General features: G+C 48.4%; 1 protein-coding gene across 1 annotated transcript in view; it reads right to left on the bottom strand.

Annotated features, from left to right (window-relative positions):
- Positions 1–1,482: 1,482 nt before the first annotated feature.
- Fnbp1 (formin binding protein 1) overlaps positions 1,483–20,330 on the bottom strand; it is a 111,243-nt gene continuing 92,395 nt past the window's right edge. Inside the window, exons 10-15 of the mRNA XM_036183393.1 lie at positions 13,432–13,446; positions 8,865–8,974; positions 5,271–5,403; positions 4,644–4,765; positions 4,246–4,382; positions 1,483–2,065 (exon numbers count right to left, since the gene is read on the bottom strand). Of these exons, the coding sequence (XP_036039286.1) occupies positions 1,887–2,065; positions 4,246–4,382; positions 4,644–4,765; positions 5,271–5,403; positions 8,865–8,974; positions 13,432–13,446 (696 nt within the window). The 3' untranslated portion in view covers positions 1,483–1,886. The remainder of the gene's footprint in view (positions 2,066–4,245; positions 4,383–4,643; positions 4,766–5,270; positions 5,404–8,864; positions 8,975–13,431; positions 13,447–20,330) is intronic.

Here is a 20,330-nt window from a genome sequence, read left to right as displayed (position 1 = left end):
CAGTCAGTGAAGGGGCTGGGCAACAGCTCAGGAGGAAGGAGCCTGCCAGCACGCATGCGGCCCAATCCCATCCCCAACCACATTAAAAACAAACAAACAAAACAGTTTATTAATATGAGCCCCAGCCGGGCGGTGGTGGCGCACGCCTTTAATCCCAGCACTCGGGAGGCAGAGCCAGGCGGATCTCTGTGAGTTCAAGGCCAGCCTGGGCTACCAAGTGAGTTCCAGGAAAAAGGCGCAAAGCTACACAGAGAAATCCTGTCTTGAAAAATCAAAAAAAAAAAAAAGACCCTAATATAGAGGCAGAGAACTATTTTCTTGCTTAAAAATAAGATGTAAATAACTCCCAAAGTCAAATAGAAAGAACCAGATGTGAGCCAGGCGGTGGTGACACCACTCCAGAGGCAGAGGCAGGCAGATCTCTGTGAGTTTGAAGCCGGCCTGGTCTACAGCACAAGTTCCAGGACAGCCAGGACTGCAGAGAGAAACCCTGTCTTGTATGTGATATTTTGTTTGTACAAATCTTGCCTGAAGATCAAAGGGCTGAGCTAGCCACTAGTTAACCATAGAGGCCAGGTGGTGGTGGCTCACACCTTTGATCCCAGCACTTGGGAGGCTCACACCTTTGACCCCAGCACAATGGGGAGGTGGAGACAGGAATATAAGGTGGGTGGAGACAGGATCTTGGCCCCCTTTTTGGTCTGAGGATTCGTAGAGGTGAGAAGTCTCTAGTGGCTGCCACTCTGCTTCTCTGGTCTTTCAGATTATTACCCCAATATTTGGCTCCTGGTTTTTATTGATAAGACTAATTAGAATCATGCTTCACTGTCTCAAGCAGCAACAACAACAAAAGGACAGCTGTGGCTCCTTGGTGACCTTGAGATCATGATTGGCACAATTCAGTCCTGGATTACCTCTGCATATGACCAATGCCACTCTCTCCCCTCCAATATCAGCATTGACTTTAAAATGCAAATTCCCACATGGCCCAGATTCCCTTAAAACACGAAGACCATTTATTTTATTCTGGCTATAGTTAGCTAGATCAAATGTGCCAGAACCCAAAAAACAGTGTCTAGTATTTCAAACATTGACTCTAATAGATCAAAAAGAAAATGAAAGTCTTCCCCTTAAAAAGGGACATGCAGGGGCCATTTTGTGCAGTGGCTCATAGAAAACCCTCTGATAGGAATAGAAAGTCACACCCACAGTTGTGTTGGGCATTTAGCTACTCCAGAAGCCTGCCTCAACAGCTTGAAGACACCCTACCACTGGCCCAGGCCCATCAGGTGGAGCCAGAAGATGGTAATGTTAGTCAAAGTTAAATCACTCAAGGAGCATACATTTCTGGACATCTCTTGGTTGTTTGGGATACTCAGACAATTAAAGGCTAACACAGGGGACCTGAGCAGCAACTGTAAGGGCACTCAGCGTGGGCACCAAGAGAATCTTTAGTCAAAGACGTTAGGTGTTACTCAGTTCCACTGATGAAGTAACAAATGTAACCTTTATTTATTTGTTTGTTTGTTGATTTGCTGAGTCTCACTCTGTAGTCCAGGCTAACCTGACGCTCAGTGGGGTGCTCCTGACTCAGCCCCTGAGCACTGGGATTATCGGCACGAACCACCACTGTACATTTAAAAAACCTACATATCTTGTGGAAAGGATGGAAACACTGATCAGATTTCAAAGGACACAGTTGTAAGCAGGCCAGTGGCAGCTCTGCACATGGCCAAGTTGGACAAACTCAGGCACGAGATGCCCCCAGTTCCCCGAGTGTCTCTGTCACTTGCTCTCTGCCGGCCTCTTGAAGGCCGGTAACAGCCAAAGTGGTGGGGAGAGACAACTCCAATGCTTTTAAAGGTTTTTGTTTTGTCTTAAGTGGATTAAATATAAGTCTTAGCACCTTTGGCGTTTTTGTCTAAATAGACTTCGACGTAGGAGGTAGGGACATAGCCCTCCTCATCTTCGCTTCTGCGGATGCGAGTCCACCCATCACCCTTGTCCTCCTCGATGACGCTCAGCATCTCCCCTTCCACCACGGAAATGGTGCCTTCATTCTGACCTGAGGAAGGAAAGTGAGCTGTGAGGTCTCTCAGGCAGTGCTGGGAACGCCCTTGCCGCGTGCGTGTCTGGGAGTCAAGGTGATCAGTGCAGAGGCGACTCTCTCGGTCCCTGCACTGGTTTCCTTCCTCGTGTGTCCCCAGGTTCCTCCTCCTGTCTGTGGACCCCTCCTTAGACAGGACCTTCCTTAGGTCCTTGGAGGAGCCCTCACACCTCCCCAAAGACTTGTGAATCTCGACTCCTCTAGGCCACTCCTCTGAGGTTTCTCCTGGGGCAGAGGGGGACAGGAGGAGCAGGGGTCCTCATCTCTCTCCCCTTCTGGCATTTCCTGAAGTCAAGGTTCTACTTTTCCTACTGCCTCTAGGATTGTCCCCATGATGTCCCCAGGCCTTGGAAATGTAGCCCAGGAGACCTGGATTTCCTGGGACACTCCTTCCCCAGGCATCTCCAAGGACCCAAGGATGAGCCATTGGGTTGGCCTTGGCTCTCCTCCTCTTTGCTCAGCCCTGTCAATCACAATACAGCTGTGTCTTCTCCTTAGCCAAGGCCCCCAGACAGCTCACTACGGTCATTTAAAAGCCAGCCACCCCTCTGGGCCAGCTTTGGGAGTGTGCAATGGTTATTTCTGTCAGCATGACACAACCTGAGGCACCTGGGAAGAGGTCAGTGAGGAACTGGACAGCAGGTTGGCCTGTGGGCATGTCTATGGAAGGCTGGGTCTGTCTGTCTATGTCTCTCTTCTTCTAGACAGGGTTTTCCTGTGTAGCCTTCACTGTCCTGGAACTCACTCTGTAGACCAGGCTGGCCTCAAACTCAGAGGTCTGCCTGCCTCCGCTTCGTGCTGGGATTAAAGGTGTGCACCACCACTGCTGGGCTTGTGGGAGTCTGTCTTAATCACCATAATTGATGTGGGAAGGCCTAGCCTGAAAGTGGGCGGTACCTGGAAGTTTGCTGCTAAGAGTAGAAGCTAGCCAGGTGCTGGTGGCACACGTCTTTAATCCCAGCACTCGGGAGGCAGAGCCAGGCGGATCTCTGTGAGTTCAAGGCCAGCCTGGACTACAGAGCCAGATCCAGGAAAGGCGCAAAGCTACACAGAGAAACCCTGTCTCAAAACAACAACAACAAAAACAAAACCCAAAAAACAAAAGAGCAGAAGCTCCTTAGAACAGCATGCGTCTTTGGTGGTATGACCAGCCATTGTCTGGCTCCTGCTAGGATGGACTGGGACTGAACTGTAAGCCAGATGAAACCCTCTCCTCTGAGTTGACTATTGTCAGGGTGTGTCACCAGAAATGAGATAGGGCAGGGGACAAATGGTTTAGGGAACTGTCAGCAGGGTCACTGTGTCTGTCTGTCTGTCTGTCTGTCGGTCAGTGTTGGGGGCGGGGTGGCACAGCAAAGCTTCATTGATGATTTCCTTGGTATAGCATCTGTCAACCCACTCATCCCGGAACCCTGCCTGCTCTGTCACAGCATCCTCTGTAACTCTGGGCAGCAGCATGTCTAAGTGCACAGCATAGAGGCATGGCGATGATGGTCCACCCTGCTTCCTGGCTGATCCCACACAGGGGGCAAGGGTGTGCTTGTCAACACTATCAGCAGCTCCTCAGTGCAGGTCAAGGAAAAGCTAACACTTTTTTTTCTCACCCAAGTACTCCAGTGTGTGTGTGTGTGTGTGTGTGTGTGTGTGAAAAAGAGATTGTGTGAGCATGTGTGTCTAAAAGAGTGTGTGATGTGTGCATACAAATGTGTGTGAGTGTGTAATGTATGGTGGGTAGAGGTTGATGGCAGGTTAATTATTGATTGATTTTTCCATCTTATTTATTTATTTAAAAATTCTTTTACTGGGGCTGGAGAGATGGGTCAGTAGTTAAGAGCACTGGCTGCTCTTCCAGAGGTCTGGGATTCGGTTCCCAGCACCCACATGGTGGCTCACAACCACCTGTAACTCCAGTTGCAGAGGATCTGATGCCGCCTTCTGGCCTCCACAGGAACCAGGCACTAACATGGTTCACAGACACACATGTAGGCAAAACACCCATTCACATAAAATAAATAATAAATTTTTTCTATAAGTTTATCGTATGTATGAAAGAGAAAGAGACAGAGTTCTGATCCCAGGGAGAGAGGGGTCGCCTAGTCAGTTTGGGAAGGCAGAAGGCCTCCCCTGGACAGCAGTACCTTCAAATGTGTAAAGGGCCTTGCAGGTCCCTATGGCAGGAAGTGGCTCCTCATCATCAAATTCATCATCGAAATCCGTGGCCAGCACCTTGAGCTCGCTCTCCTGACTTTGCTCCTCTGTGTAACTCCCATCTGGGCTGCTCAAGAGAGGAAGACACGAAACAACTATAGCACCCAACCTGGAGACGTGGATTCCCCCCACCACCACCACGGAGCAACGCTGCCTCAGGTGGCCAGCCGAGACTGGATGACAAATTGAAACATTTTCATGTGGGAAGGATCAGAGATGATGGAAACAGATGCTCTTGCCTTATGTTCATGAGAAATTCCAGAATTTAGAGGTAAGTACAAAGCCAGATGGCCCCTCTGCCAGAGGCAGGGCCACACAGGGACTGTACCTTTCCCGGTCCTGGGCGCAGTTGGTGACTGTCTGCTGTGTCTGGCCGTCATACATTCCACTCTGTCGGCGTGTCTGCTCACTCCGTGCTGGGAGTCTGCCCTCTACCTCAGCCAGCCAGGCCTGGAAGCAAAAGCCACAGAAGACTTGGACCTGGGCTAGCCTAGGCTCAATCATGAGCTGCCAGGCCTTAACTCAGGGTTGGACAGTCACTGAAAGCTGATGTAGGAAGGCCTGGATGATGTCTTTGGCCCTGCACTGGCTGGCTGTACAGGTGGGCCCATAGGTAACTGCTTCTCTTGCAAAGTTGAGCAAGGCGTAGGGAGGCCCCTGTTTACCAAATTTACCAATCATCCCACATGGCAGAAAGCAGGCATCACTGGGCTACACTCTTGGGCAGCCATGTAATCACAGATAAATTACCCTATACTTCCTTCTGACTCAGTCCTGTGGCCCTGAGGTCACCCTGGGAAACCCCAGGGCCCAAGGTATGTCATGAGATGGAGCCTAACACAACCATCACACCAACCACTGAAAATGTGGGGGTGAGGGTTGGGGGGTTCCCCAGGGGTCTCCCCAGAGGCAATCTTCCCCTTCCTGCTCCTTCCTTAACACCTGTCCTCCATACCTCAAACTTCTGGGTCTCCAGCCGCAGCTTCTCTATGTTCTGGGTGGCCTCAGCGAGTTTGTGGTCCAAGCTGGCTGGATCTCCCATCTGAGGGTTCTTTAGGTACACATCTTTCATTTTGGTGATGGCGTCCCTGAGAAAAGAGAGAGTAAGAACAGCATGGGACTGAGGCCAGAGTCAGGAGGGTTTTCTCTGACTGGGTGAAAAGCCTACTGTCCTTAACAAAACCCTTCCTGGGTATCACAGGCCTCCCAGCAACTCTTACCAGTATTTCTGGGAAAGATTAAAAGTAGTTGTTAATACTCCCCTCTGGCTTGGTGACACACTGGTGATCCAAGTACTCAGAGGCCAAGGCAGGAGGAGCTTAAATTGGAGGCTAGCCTGGGCTTCATGGTGAGCTCACCTCTCTTCTCATGGTCTCTTTTGATCAATTTCCTCAAAAGTTCACTGATGTGTGTGTGTGTGTATGCATTCATGTGTGTTGTGTGTGTGACCAGGTACGTGTGCACACACAGGTCACATTGGGTGTCTTCATCTACCTCTTGTCTACCTATGCCTTTTCTTTAAAACTCCTTCTTATGTATTTGTTTGTGTGTGTGAGTGTGCAGGTGAGCATGCCTGTGTGAGTACACAGAGATCATAATCATGTGTCTTCCCACTCTTCACCTATTCCCTGGAGGCAAGCCCCAGAGATCCACCTGCCTCTGCCTCCTTATTGGGATTAAAGGTGTGCACCACTATGCCCGGCTGTTTTAACTTTTTTTTTTTTTTTTTTTTTTTTTTTTGAGACAGGGTTTCTCTGTGTAGCTTTGTGCCTTTCCTGGAACTCGCTTTGGAGACCAGGCTGGCCTTGAACTCACAGAGATCTGCCTGGCTCTGCCTCCTGAGTGCTGGGATTAAAGGCGTGCGCCACCACCGCCCGTTTTAACTTATTTTTAAAAATTTGTGTATGTGTTTGTGTGCCTGAATGTTTGGGTGTGCACGACTTGTGCGCAGCACTCACAGAGGCCAGAAGAGGGCATCAGATCCCGTGGAACTGGATTACAGGTGGTTGTGAGCCCCCATGTGTGTGTGAGCCGCCATGTGTGTGCTGGGCACTGAACACCAGTCCTCTGCAAAAACAGCAAGTGCTATCAACAGCTGAGCCATGTTTATTTCTATTGGTTTTGAGGTAGGGTCTCACAACTAGCTCAGGCTGGCTTTGAACTTGTGACCCTCTGCCTCAGCTTTCTAAGTGATGGGATTAGAGATGTGTGCCATTACATTTAGCTTTTTAACTTTCTTTGTAGTATGCATCAACAGCTATAAATTTCTTTCCACAACCACAGCTTTAATGTTTTGCTTTTTTAAATACACTCTCAAAACAAGCAAATAAATAAATAAACAAGTACCACAATTTCAAGATACAGCATTAATATGTAAGATTTCCATGGTTTTTGGCTTTTCTAAATAAGGTTTCTCTGTAGACCAGGCAGTCCTTGAACTCACAGAGATCCGTCTGCCTCTGCCTCCCGAGTGCTGGGATTACAGCGTGTGCCACCACCGCCCGGCCGGTTTCAATGTTTCCATGTGGGCTGTGATTCAGTAGAAGAAGACCTGCCTACCATGCATGAAGAGGTCCTGAGTCCACCCCAGCACAGCACACAACAAAACAAAGCCTCCAAGTCCCAAAGGGATGATAAATCTTTTCTCCTTTTTAATAAAAACAGTAACAAGCTGGGCGTTGGTGGCGCATGCCTGTAATCCTAGCACTCGGGAGGCAGAGCCAGGCGGATCTCTGTGAGTTCGAGGCCAGCCTGGTCTACCAAGTGAGTTCCAGGAAAAAGGTGCAAAGCTACACAGAGAAACCTTGTCTCAAAAAACCAAAACCAAAACAAACCAGTAACAACCAACCAACCAAAAACCCACCACAAAAACAAAAACCAAACAAGCAAATGAACAAACAAAGAAACAGAAAACCCCTCTTTTGCCCTTGAGAGAAAAGCCTGAGACTTCTTGTACCTTGGGCCTGAGCATACCAAAGCAGACCAGCTGTTTTCCAGACCACTAAAACAGTCAGTGAAAAGAAAAAATGGGTGGGGTTCACGCCTGTAGTTCCAGCACTTGGGAGGCTGCAACAGGCGGATTGCTACCCTGAGTTAAGGCCAGTATGGGCAATACAACAAATTCTAGGACAGGCTGAACTACAGTGTAAGACTCTTTCAAAGGCTAACAACTCCCCAAAGAACAAAGGGGTGTGGTGTGCACGCCCTAGTCCCAGCAAGCAGGAGGCAGAGGTCTCTGTGAGTTTGAGGCCAGCCTGGTCTGCATAGGGAGACCCTGTCTTGAAAACAACCAACAAAAAACCAATGAAAGAGGAGATTGGGAGGGGAGAGGAGTAGAGGGAAGGGGAAGAAGACCTGAGACTCTACAGGAGTCTCTAAGGCTGATACTTAATTAGCCTCAACTGAAAAGAAACAGATTTTTAGACTCAAAAGCAGGATGTGTGGGAGTGAGAGGTAGGACTCACACCATTTTCCAGTCTTTGTACAAAAACAAAAACAAACAACTAAAAACCCCTTTGACCCTGAGAGAAAACTCCAAGACTCTGCCTGTATGGAGGCAACCTAGCTGATGCCAATATGTAGAACCTCAAGAGGTCCCTGACAGGCAAGAACATCAATCACCCTTGAGGTGGAGCCCAGCGATACTATCCCTGAGAATGTCAGGACGGAGATCCAAGACAAGGAAGGCATCCTGCTGGACCAGCAGAGGCCGATACTGGAAGGCAAGCTGCTGAAGTATGGTTATGTATTGTGTGACTACAACATCAGGGAGTCCACCCTGCACCTGGTGCGGTGCCTGCATCATGGCATAAAGGAACTATCCCTTTGCTACCTTGCTCAGAAATACAACAAAGACAAGAGGATGACCTGCTTCGCGAGCTACAGACGCCTGCACCCCTGCTTGCGAGCTACAGATGCCTGCACCCCTGCTCGCCAGCTACAGACGCCTGCACCCCTGCTCGCCAGCTACAGACGCCTGCACCCCTGCTCGCCAGCTACAGACGCCTGCACCCCTGCGGCAAGAAGTACAGCCACACCAACATCTGTACAAGGTGGAGGGAAGCTGTGGCCTATTCAGCCCATGACCTTCCTCCCATTGACTAGAGCAGAAAAACAAAAATTCACCCATTCACACAGGACAAAAGAGAAATATGAAACCTAGCCAAGGGCACTTTGTCCTCCAGACTCAAAATACAACCTCTACAGAGAAACCCAGCACACAATGAGAAAACACAAAAACACCTGCCAAAATAATGCCTTTCTATCCATTTTGGATGCTGGAGAGGTGATAGCTCAGCATTGAAGACTATGTACTACTTTATCCTGAGGACCAACGTTTGGGTCCCAACACCTGTATCTGGTAGCTCACAACTGCCTATAACTCCAGTTCCAAGAGTTCTGACACCCTCTTCTGGCTTCTTTGGGTACTGCGCGCGCGTGCGCACACACACACACATGCACACACACACACACACACACACCTATTTTCAGATTTCCTCTTTCCAAGCTGAGCTTGGTTTGTTCAACAGGGCACACTGACCCATCCTACCTCTGATCCATCTCCTTTTGAATCTCTTTATTGAGATCATCAACTTTCTGCTGCAGCTTTTTCCTCCTCTGCTCAGGCGGGAGGTTGCTGAAGTCTTCTGGTGTGGCACCCTGCAGACACAAACGTAAGTGAGAAGCCAGAAGGCCTGGAGGTGCTCCTGGGTTGGAGGAGGCAAACCACGCCTGCAGCCCTGCAGAGGCTCCCCAGAACCAGCTAGGCTTTCCCGCCACACCAGCTGAGATGTGAAAACCCATGCAAACCCCGGAGGTCCCGAAGGCTGCCTGTCACTACAAGGGCCAGAGCACAGCAGGAAGGCCAGAAGCCACACTGGGGAGGAGAGGCCAGGAAATAGGTGTGACTCAGAAGGAAGCCCACAGAAAATGGACAGACTACTTCGTTTGCATCTTGTGACTATTCCCACCCGTGACTGAAGTGGAGGATGGCGCTTCTGTAATGTAATCCGCCGCTGCCTACACTGGCTCCGGACCTCTGCCTCCCTGAGGTGAAGTATTCCTTCCCAGCTCCCCCTCAAGGCTGAGGCTGAGTTCCCACCCCTGTGAAACGACAGGTGGATGGACTATCACTTCGCTTCGAGGATGTGAGCGAAAAGCATGATTAAAACAAAACACCAGGGCTGGAGAGATGGCTCAGAGGTTAAGAGCACTGACTGCCCTTCCAGAGGTCCTGAGTTCAATTCCCAGCACCCACATGGTGGCTCACAAGCATCTGTAATGAGATCTGGTGCCCTCTTCTGTATACATAATAAATAAATAAATCTTTAAACAAACAAACAAACAAAAAAACCCACATCATCCCCTTCTGGTGTTACTGACCCTTCACTTCACTGTCTTTGGGACCCCAGATTACTTCCCAGTGAACAAAACTAACCTCCCCTGCTTTTACAGTCAGGAATGTATTTTAATACCCCTCCTCCCTTCTGCAGGGCTGAACCTGGGGCCTATGTGTACTAGGCAAGCATTTTACCACTGGGCTACAGTCTCAAACTCACGGTCAGCTCCCTGCCTTGGTTTTCCAGGGACTGGGATTATAGGTGTGAACCACCACATCTGGCTCCTAGTCCCCTCTCCCAATTTAAAAGATTTTATTTCAAAATTGTGTGTGCGCACATGTGTGTTCGGTGCCCCAGAGTTCAGGAGAGGGCATCAGACTTCCCTGGAACAAGATGCAGGTGGTTGTGAGCCGCATGACATGGATGCTGGGAACTTGGGGCCTCTGCAAGAGCAGTACATTCTCCTACCTACTGAGCCATCTCTGCAGCACCTCATTTTCTCCCCGCTCCCCACTTGCAATTTTTAGCACCTGCTTAGCCCGGTACTTGCTGTGTGGACCTTGCTGAAGGTTGGCCTTCAATTTGAGGCAGCCCTTTTAGACCTCCCAAGGGCCGGGACTGCAGATGTGAGCCACCACACCTGGCAGGGCTCTCTTTAAAAACCCCACTGTCCTCTTGCCTTTGTACATGTGCTTTCAGTAGAAGACATCAGGAGCTGGTCTCCCTCCAAAGACTGTCTCCTTGCTGGACAGCCATGGCTCCACTGTAGTGCCAAGAATTTTTCCTTAAACGAGGCCGTTTTCATAAAGAATAAAATGAATTCAAGCAGCCCAGCGAAAGCCAGGAAGTTTACAAGAGAGATTTTACTTCAAAACCTCAATTCTTTTCAAACAAGGGTGAGATTGACTTGGGTGTGAGAAGAAAGGGGGCCCAGAGAATGTGATTCTGGAATCCACTGGATTTGCCAAGCGGCTTACTCAGGGGCTTGGGACAGAAGTTTGTAGGCCGATCATGAAGAAGATGGCTGGGCTGGGAAGTGCATGAGTCAGCAAATATTTGCCTCTTAGGCCACCTGGAGATCAGAGCCCCATCCTGAGGCACCCTGAGTGTGTGTGATGGTTGGGGGTGGGAGACATTCCTGCCACCAAGCCAAGCAAGGGCCTGAAGCCAAGCAGCAGCAGGAGGGGCTGAGGCAGTTTTCTCTCCCACACACACTATTTGAAAACTTCCATCTCTGCCTCTGTATTCACTCTATTCCAGCATTGAGCTTGGAGGAAAATCTCTTTACCATTTTTTATTTATTATTCTATCTGTGGGAGTCAGGTTTCAATCATGGGTCTCTGAAATGGAACTCAAGGTCATCAACCCTAAGCCACCTTGGGGACCCTGATACTTGTTTCCTAGGTTGAGATTGTGTACACACACACACACACACACACACACACACACACCAGGGGTCCCTATCTTCCACTCTGTTTGAGGCAGGGTCTCTGGGCTGTCTTTCCATTGCATACTCTATCTCCCCACAGGGCACTGGTGTTACGGCCATGCCTGCTGGGCACTGGGCTTTTACATCGAGTCTGGGAATTTAGACTCAAGCTTTCCACACTTACAAACACTTTCAACCTCAGACCCATCTTCCCAGCTCTCAGACTTTTTCTTTTAAATCTGGGATGTAAAAAATTCAATACAAGTCACTGGTCTGTGGAAGTGAGGCAATCTGGTCAGTGGCCAGAGAGCCCTCTAGTCCTGTGTGTGACAATGGAAACGTTCTGCGGCTGCAGTGTCTGGGACAGGAGCTTCAGGAGACTGCCTGCCTGCACTTGAACACGGCTGGGGCAGTGTGACCTGAATCTTTTGAACGTATTTAGAAGAGATGTGAGGCTTAGATGGTGTCTGAAGGCAGAGGCACCTGTAAGGGGCACTCTGGGCTGGTGACTTGTGACGAGGCAGGGAAGAGACAGACAGCACTCGTAACCTAGGACGCCATGACAGACTCTGTCTGCCCACTATCTTCAACTGATAAAGCATCGGCCTAACTGACCAGCCAGGTCCCTTTCAATAGCTCCCCTGGCTTTTCAACTACCGTTGTTCTTTGAAAACAAGTCACTGGAAAAGCCTCAAACCTTGGTTGCTATGGAGATTCAGGTCAGCAGCCTCTCTTATAAACTTAGGATCGGTAGAAAGGGCGCCTCACCCAATTAGGCTTTTGAAGTTTACATTTCCTAAAACAAAGCTCTGACATGTGACTCATCTTGTGGCAATGGGGTTCTTGTTTCCAGCTCTGAGTCAGAGGGGACGTCTCTGACAAGGCTGGTGTGGCCCAGTTAGCGGAACAAACGGTGGAACCAGCCATGGAAGGCGTGGTCACCCACACCCAGGTTAACCAGCTCGGTATTCAGCCTTTCTTCATCTCGGGATGGAACCTACGTTGCTCCTGGGCACAGTCCTAGGTAAAACAGGTCTTTGAGACATTTGCTTTTACAGTGAAGCCGTTTTCTACCTCACGTTTCATGTCTGTGTGCGTGTTTGTGCAGGCACATGAGTGTGCAGAGCTGTGCGTACTCCAGGTGTCACTCCAGCAGCATGTCAGGTGTCCCCCTCTCTCCACTTGACAGCCTTGAGACTGGCTTTTCTTTGGTGAGGCTGGCTGTCCAGTGCACTTCCCCTGGAACTCACCTCTCTCCGCCCCTCAGTGCTGGGATTGCAGATACACACAGTCATACCTGGTTCCTCTGGTGCTGGGGGTCTAAACTGGAGTCTGCACGCTTGTGAGGGCAAGCGCTCTCCTCACTGAGCCAACTCTACAGCCCCCGTGTTTCACTTTCTCACTGACTTCATAGAAATGTCATGGAAGCGCATGGGAAAGGATCTGTATTCCAAAGGACACACGACCCCAGCCCTCATCCATTCTCCAAGGATAGTGGGTTATGTTGGTTAGGATTCCCTTTAACAAATTAACAATTACTCCGGGTGTTCACCAGAGCTACACCGTGAAGGAAAAGCAAGACAGACAGATATTAGGTAGACAGCTTAAGCAAGGATGGATGAGGGACATCCCTTTACCTACTAGAGCATCTGTGGCCTTTGGAATCATCTTTACCTAAGGCACCCACAGAGCTATGCAGGTCCCCAGGAGGTCCCAGCTTCTCCCCAGTCTTCCCACCAAAAACCTGAGCAGTCACTACAGGGGTGACATACACCCAAGTATCTCCTTCAGGCTCCCAGGTTTTGTTCATTTTTGTTGTTGTTGTGTTTTTTTTGTTCGTTTGTTTGGTTGATTTTGTTTTGTTTTTGAGACAGTGTCTCTCTAAATAGCCCTGGCTGGCCTGGAGCTCACTATGTAGACCAGGCTAGCCTTGAACTCTCAGAGATCCGTTTGCCTCTGCCTCCCGAGTGTCTTCTTTAGTGGCTGCCAGGAAGGAGTACCATCCAACTATTTAAACTTATTTTGACCCAAAATGATCCAGCAGAAACACTGCTCCCCTGCCCAATTTCTGACATTTACATTCAGATGAATATAAACAGTTGATCAATGCTTGGCATATTCATAAGGACCCCACAGTAAGGAAAACCAAATCACGTTAAGCATTAATTTTCTTAGTGAATAGGACAGTCACACATCCAGAGGTCAGATAAACACCAACAAAAGCGCCAACAAAAGGAGGAAAGAATGAGCAGTTAATGCTGGAGGCAGGTTGCCCATGGCATAGCATCCATAACACACACCAGAAACCCGATTAGACTAGGGGCATGCATGGGGGACATTATGCTTACCAGCTTGAGAGAAAGCTTCACGGAAAAATTGAAGAGGTAACAAACAGGAAGAGAGAAAGAGAGAAAAAAAAACACAGGTCAGAAGAGGGGGTATGTAGCCAGTCCCACTGGACTCATAACATCAGCTCGCCTGCGACTTGTGAAAATGGCCAGGGCAGATCTGTGCAAAAGTTCACAGGAGGGGTTGGTCATAACAAAAACTTCTTAGGTGGCTTGGTTGCCGAAGCCAAGACCAGGTGTGAGAGGAGAGTCCATCCCTCCCACTGGATGCCTGCCCATGGGCTTGCTGGGGATGGTGATTTGGACAGGTGCTGCAGACAGACCCAGGGACTTCAGTCTGCCAGGCACAGAGGTGACACATAATGACCCTAAATGAAGAATGGTACATCACTTAGTTTACCAACTCTCTCTCTCCCAGGGCATCTTAGGTACATTCCTTTTTAAATTTTACTTTTGAGACAGTGTTCCCAGTCTCCAGCCCTGGCTGGGATGGCCTTGAATTCTCAGAAATTCTCTTCTGCCTCCTGAACGCTGGGGGCCTAGGCATGCACCACCACACCCCTCCCACATGAGTGCTTAGTTTTTATTTCCCAATAGTAAGTTTTTAAAAATTTTGCCCGGCATAGTGGTGCACATCTTTAATCCCAGCACTTGGGAGGCAGAGGCAGGCGGATCTCTGTGAGTTCGAGGCCAGCCTGCTCTACAGAGTGATTTCCAGGCCAGCCAGGGCTACATGGGGAAACCTTGTCTTGAAAAAACACCAACAAAACAAAACAAACAAAAAACTCCCGTGTGTGTGGTGTGTGTGTGTGTGTGTGTGTGTGTGTGTGTGCGTGTGTGTGTGTGTGTGTGTGTATGCACACAAGCACATGGCCATAGTGCCTGCAGAAGCCAAAAATGGGCAATTGAACCTTTGGGCTGGAGTGATTCAGTGATAGAGTTGTAAGCTGACATGTAGGTACTGGGAGTAGAAGTCTGGTCCTTTACAAGAGTAGCAAGTGCTCTTAACTGCTGTGTGGTCTCTCCAGCACCCCTTACACTGATTGATCATTGATTGAGCATGTGCATGACTGACTGATTGATGGTGTGTGTGTATGTGTGTGTGTGTGTGTGTGTGTGCGCGCGCACGCGCACGCGTATGTATGCACCACAGCATGTATGTGGAGGTCAAAGCTAGATAACCTCTTGGCAGCAGGATAGAGATGACCAGGCAATGCAGCCTCCCATCTGCACACCAGCACTGGCTCCTGGGCCATTAGGGTGACTTCTAAGGCTGCATCTTTTTCAAAATTAATTGCTTTCTTTTGGCAGAGCTTTGGGTCAGTCTGGCCTTGAACTCTTGATCCTGCTGCCTCAGGCTCCTGAGCAGTGTGACTACAGGTGTCTTGATGCTTGCTGCTGTACTATACAGCATGGAAAGTGACCATGAACAGTAGCTTATGGAAGCTGGCTTTAGGGTATGGAGAGACACTGCCTTGGCTCTCGGGGTGCTGTTGGTGGTGGTGACCTGATCACCCTAGGGCCACAACAGCTCTACTGCTGGGCCTGGAGATTGGAAAGGTCCCATGACAGGCAGGACTGTAGTAAGAGGGCTTCGAGAACTCAAACAGAAACAAGATTCTGTGAGACCCACTGTCTGCCTAGGGAAAGTTCAACACATGGCGCTGACTTCATCTCCAGCAACACCGAAGGCCCTGGTAACTGATAGTAGGGTGCAGGCATACCTGGAGGACAACACCAGAGAAAGCGCACTTGGATTTTTATGCTGGGTAGGGAGGGGTTAAAATTTCTCAGCCAACTTTTACACTTTTTCATCCTTAAGATTATTTAAAAGCTGATACTTTTAGCCAAGCTTGGTGGCTCACACTTAGGAGGCAAAGGCCTGGTCTACACAGTTGACTTTCAGGCCAGCCTGGACTATATAAATCCTGTCTTTGTAAACAGGCAATCGCTTTTTAAAGAACCCATTCCATGTGGAAGGAAGAGATTGACTGGACAGCTTTTCAGGTCTGCACAGGCCGTGGCCGTGAACTTGCTGAGCCTCCTGGAGCTTAAGCACAGATTGTCCGTCACAAGCTGAGTTCATCGTTCAGACAGACAACAGTTACGGTGCAGGGCAGAGGACGGCCCGCACAAAGCACACTAGCGGACACTAGTATTTCCTCACACACCATCTTATGCAAATTCCAAAACCCCGACTCACTATTTGCTCTCTACAGGACTCCTTTCATGACTTGAGATTATAATCGAAATATCCTAGAACCAAATTTGTAATATCAATAGGAAGGTTACCACTTCAAAATAAGAACAAATGATCAAAATTGAACATCTGTTCCAAGAGAAACTGGAAATACTAAATTCTCACACTCAGTTTTTGGAAACACCAAAACTCTCAAATTCCATTTTCTGGAATGGGCAGTGATGGATCACCTGCAGGAGGTGCCACCTCAGTGCAGAATTCTTTTTCCAGGTTATAAGTCATAAGCCAGCCAATTAGGTCACGTCTGATTAGAAAGCAAGCCTTCTCCGAGGAGAATAAAGGCAAAGGCCTCATGGAGTGTGTGACTGGACACCGAGGGACCAAACACCATCAGCTTCAGGCAACAGTTAGGGACTCTGGGAGAAGCGAGCTTCAATAACATGGAAGGAAACCGAGCCAGCTCGTCCATGTGTCATTGGACGGTCACAGCTACTAACCTCAAGCGCAAAGAAAGGGGACAGGAAGTGCCTAAGCACATACGCTTTGGTGAAATCTACTGGGACCCTGTCTGTTCATGCTTCTTTGAGTTTTTGTTGTGCAAGCTCATGGCATCACTCCTTAGGGACCCACTGGCTGCAAACACGTATGGAGATTCCTACATAGTCACATCGCCATGCCCTAAACTGTCTCTTTCTGGTGACTACATTCTGCAGCTGTGTTTTATGGGTAAATTTCTGCCATAAACTCATATCAAGGGACACCACGGACATTTCAGGTAGCAGTTGCAGGCTCTTTAAAGATTTTACCAGAACTTAGACAAAAAGGCGGCACCCTGACTGTGAGCTCCCAGTGACGTCACTGGGGCATTGGATGTCCGTTAGGGAGCCTGGGTCTTTCTATGCAAGTTTGGGGATAAAATAGCTGTTGGGTTTATACTGTAAGACCCCCTCCTCACCCCAGGGTGCAGTTCTCTCAGTTGGGAATTTTGGTTGGTGGGGTGGGTGTGTTACAGCTGCACTGGTCCCCAGTCTTGGCGCTGTCCAAGGGGTTAGTGGTTTGGCTGTGACTGCGTACTTGCAGCACAGGCAGACTTACAACATAGTCCCTAGCCTCGAAGGCATGCGTGGGTTTCCCTAGAGTCCTCTTCATGAGCTCTTTGTGATAACACAGAGACTGAGTCTGCCAACAGTCAGCAAGAGAACAAGGTAAGATATATGAAAAAAGGAACCACACATTGAGAACGTGACACACAATAACGGATTTCCAAAATGTCATGCTCTACTTTGGTGGTATTTCCTAAGACTAACTTTATCTATCATCTATCTAACCATCCATCTATCATCTATCTAGTATCTAGGTATCTATCTATCTCAATCAATCAATCAATCATCAATCCATCGATCAATTATCAATCCATCTAACATCTATCCTTCTATCATCTACCTATCCTACCTATCTTCTATCTAATATTTATCTTTTTTTCTTTCTTTTTTTCTTTTTTTCGAGACAGGGTTTCTTTGTGTAGCTTTGGAGAATGTCCTGGAATTCACTCTGTAGCCCACGCTGGCCTCGAACTCACAGAGATCCACCTGACTCTGCCTCCCGAGTGCTGGGATTAAAGGCATGCGCCACCACCGCCCGGCAACATCTATCTTTCATCTGTTTTTCTTTCTACCATCGTCCATGTATCAATCTCTGTCTCTCCCATACCCCTTCAGTTTCCTCTCATGTAGCTCACACTGGCCTCAGACTCCATGTGTAATGGAGGATGATCTTGGATTCCTCCACTTTTCACCTCCTAGGGGCTGGGGTCACAAGCGTGTGCATCCACACCAGCTCTGAGGATACTCTCCCTTCTTCTTTAATTTTTTTAATTCCTGGAAAGATGGAATACTAAGGTCTGTCAGTATAGACTCTCTGTAATACCCCAGGAAATGGCTTACAACAGCAACAACAAAAATATTTAATCTTGGGGCTGGAGAGATGGCTCAGAGGTTAAGAGCACTGGCTGCTCTTCCTGAGGACCTGAGTTCAATTCCCAGCAACCACATGGTGGCTCACAACCATCTATAATGAGATCTGGTGTGTGTATACATAACAAATAAATAAATAAAAATATTTACTCTTGTTTAATTACTCAGAAATCAACTAAGCTATGCTAAGAAATGTTTGCACATTGAGCCTGATGTGGTGGTGTGCTTCAGGAAAAAAAAAGAAAGAAAAAGAAATGATTTCACATAATTTCTACACTCTGGTCATTAAACCAGATACTTAGACTTCAAATCTGAAGGCTATGAAATGTGATGAGTTAAAAGACATGCCACAGGGTACTGGATAGAAGGTTTGGTGGTTAGAAGCCCTTGATGCTCTTGGGGGAGGACCTATGTGCGATTCCCAGCACCCACGAGGTGACTCACAACCACCTCTAACTCCAGTTCCAGGGGGTCCGATGCCCTCTTCTGAACTCTGAGGGTGCTAGGCCCACATGTGGTACACAGACAAGCACACAGACAAAGACTAAAATGAAATAATCTAAACAACACAGAACAGAGAGACACACCACAGTTCCATGGTTACTCTCCCCGAATCCATTCTTCGCTCAGGAGTGGCAGTCTCAAGCCGATGAGAAACCGTAGCAAGGACCACCCACTCATCACAGGTCCAGCACCTCACACACTGAAGCTGCCGACCTAGTCCAGTTCCCCAGGCTTTGGGTTTATGATGTTTTCAAAGGCTCAGTGTCTCCCCTTTCCTTCCTCCCTTCCTGCCCCCTTCCTTGCAAGAAGCAGCATCGGAGGGGTTGGGGATTTAGCTCAGTGGTAGAGTGCTTGTCTAGCAAGCGCAATGCCCTGGGTTCGATCCTCAGCTCCAAAAAACAAAAACAAAAGCAAGAAGCAGCATCGGATCTGACTGACCCTAAGGGCCTATCACAAGTAACATCGCAGCTTCCAGCAAGTTGCTTGTTATTGGGAGAGGGCACTTACCATCCAGGAAAGTTCCCATAAAAGGAATTTGCTGAACATAGATGTGAGGAGTAAGAAATAAAATTCATCTTGGTGATTTAAAAAAAAAAAAAAATCTTCCTTTAAATCAGACTTTTTTTTTTTTTTTTTTAAACCATCTCTTCTTGTACTAATTGAACACAGGCATTCTTTGGTCTCTGCCTACACACTTGGGGGACACCATGAACACAAGTACGAAACCATCGATGACCAGGAGATTGTGTGATGTAGCATCACTGGCCATATATGCAAACGGAGGGCGACTGTGAAAACATCTGACACATTTCATCATGAGTGTCCAACAGACAGATGCAAATGCTCGTAAACATGAGTGATTCTGTGGTGACAGGATGTAACTGACTCTGAGCCTGGCTCACCCTGGTTACATCCGTGGAAATTCTCTGATGAAGAGTGGAGTTCTAAAAGCCAGCATAATCGAGCCAAGAAGCTGCCGATTGCTCATTCAGTCCCAACAACAGAGCTCAGCACGATCCATCATCCACTTGTGAAGCTACTCTGCCTGCTGACAGTGGCTGTCCTGACAGTTTTAGGAAATTAAATTTCTGTTTAATAAAAAATGAGTACATATATTTGTGCAGTGTGTGTGTGCGGGGGGGGGGGGGGGGGGGTTGGGGGGCATTTGAGTACCAAGGCACACATGTGGAGGTCACAGGACAACTGTGTGAGTTGTTCTCTCTTTCCTTCCACCATGTGGGTCCTGGAGACTCAACTTGGGTTGTCAGTACCATTTCATCAGCCCAAATGTCTGATTTTTAATTTGATATATGAAGTAGCCTTAAAGCAAAATAATTCTCTCAAATGTGTCCTTCCTTCCTTCAACCTTGATTTGGGGACCCTACGACTTTTTCTTATTTACTCATCTATTTTATTGATTTGTGTATTATGTGTGTGGACAGCTTTTGGGAGTTTCACTGCTTGGGTCCTGGGGATTGAACTCAGGTCGTCAGACTTGGCTCCAAGCACTTTTGCCTGCTGAGTCATATCGCTGGCCCATTATTTTATTTTATTTTTGAGATGGAATCTCACATAGCCTAGGCTGGCCCCAGACTCACTCTGTAGCCAAGGAGGACCTTTGAACGTCTGATCTCAGCAGGCTTTCACCATCTCATCATGGTTTATGCTGTGCTGGGGATGCACGATAGGCAAGCACGAGACAACTGAGCCGCATCCCCAGCACCGTTTCTGTTCTTTGGAAATGGGATCTCATTCTGAAGCCCAGGCTGGTTTTAGACTTAGTGGCAATCCTCCTGCCTCCACTTCTGGAGTGCTGAGGTTAGATGTGGATCAGGACGCTGATTCTATAAAATGAAGATTCTCTTAGCACAGGAATTCTACAGATGAGGAAGTCTACCAGCAGATGGACCTGAGACAAATGCTCAATCAGGTTTGGAATCTCTTCCTATGACAGTGGATATTGGAGCAGGACCACAAAACTCGGGAATTTTCCATTCACGAGGAACATGGACCTGTCTTTGCCCAGCCATGCTGCTTACCAGCCCAAGGTCTGGTATCCAACTCCAGCTCTAAGGGTGACTTAGCTCCGTGGCACCACACAGACACAAGTGTCTTGAACTGGGAGGGGGTGGCATAAGCCTTTAATCCTAGTAGCTGGAGGGGAGAGGCAGGCAGATGTCTGTGAGTTCAAGCCTGGCCTGTTCTACAAATTGAGTTCCAGA

This window comes from Onychomys torridus, chromosome 4 (assembly GCF_903995425.1).
Source record: "Onychomys torridus chromosome 4, mOncTor1.1, whole genome shotgun sequence".
NCBI lineage: Eukaryota > Metazoa > Chordata > Mammalia > Rodentia > Cricetidae > Onychomys > Onychomys torridus.
This window is presented reverse-complemented; position numbering and strand designations above follow the sequence as displayed.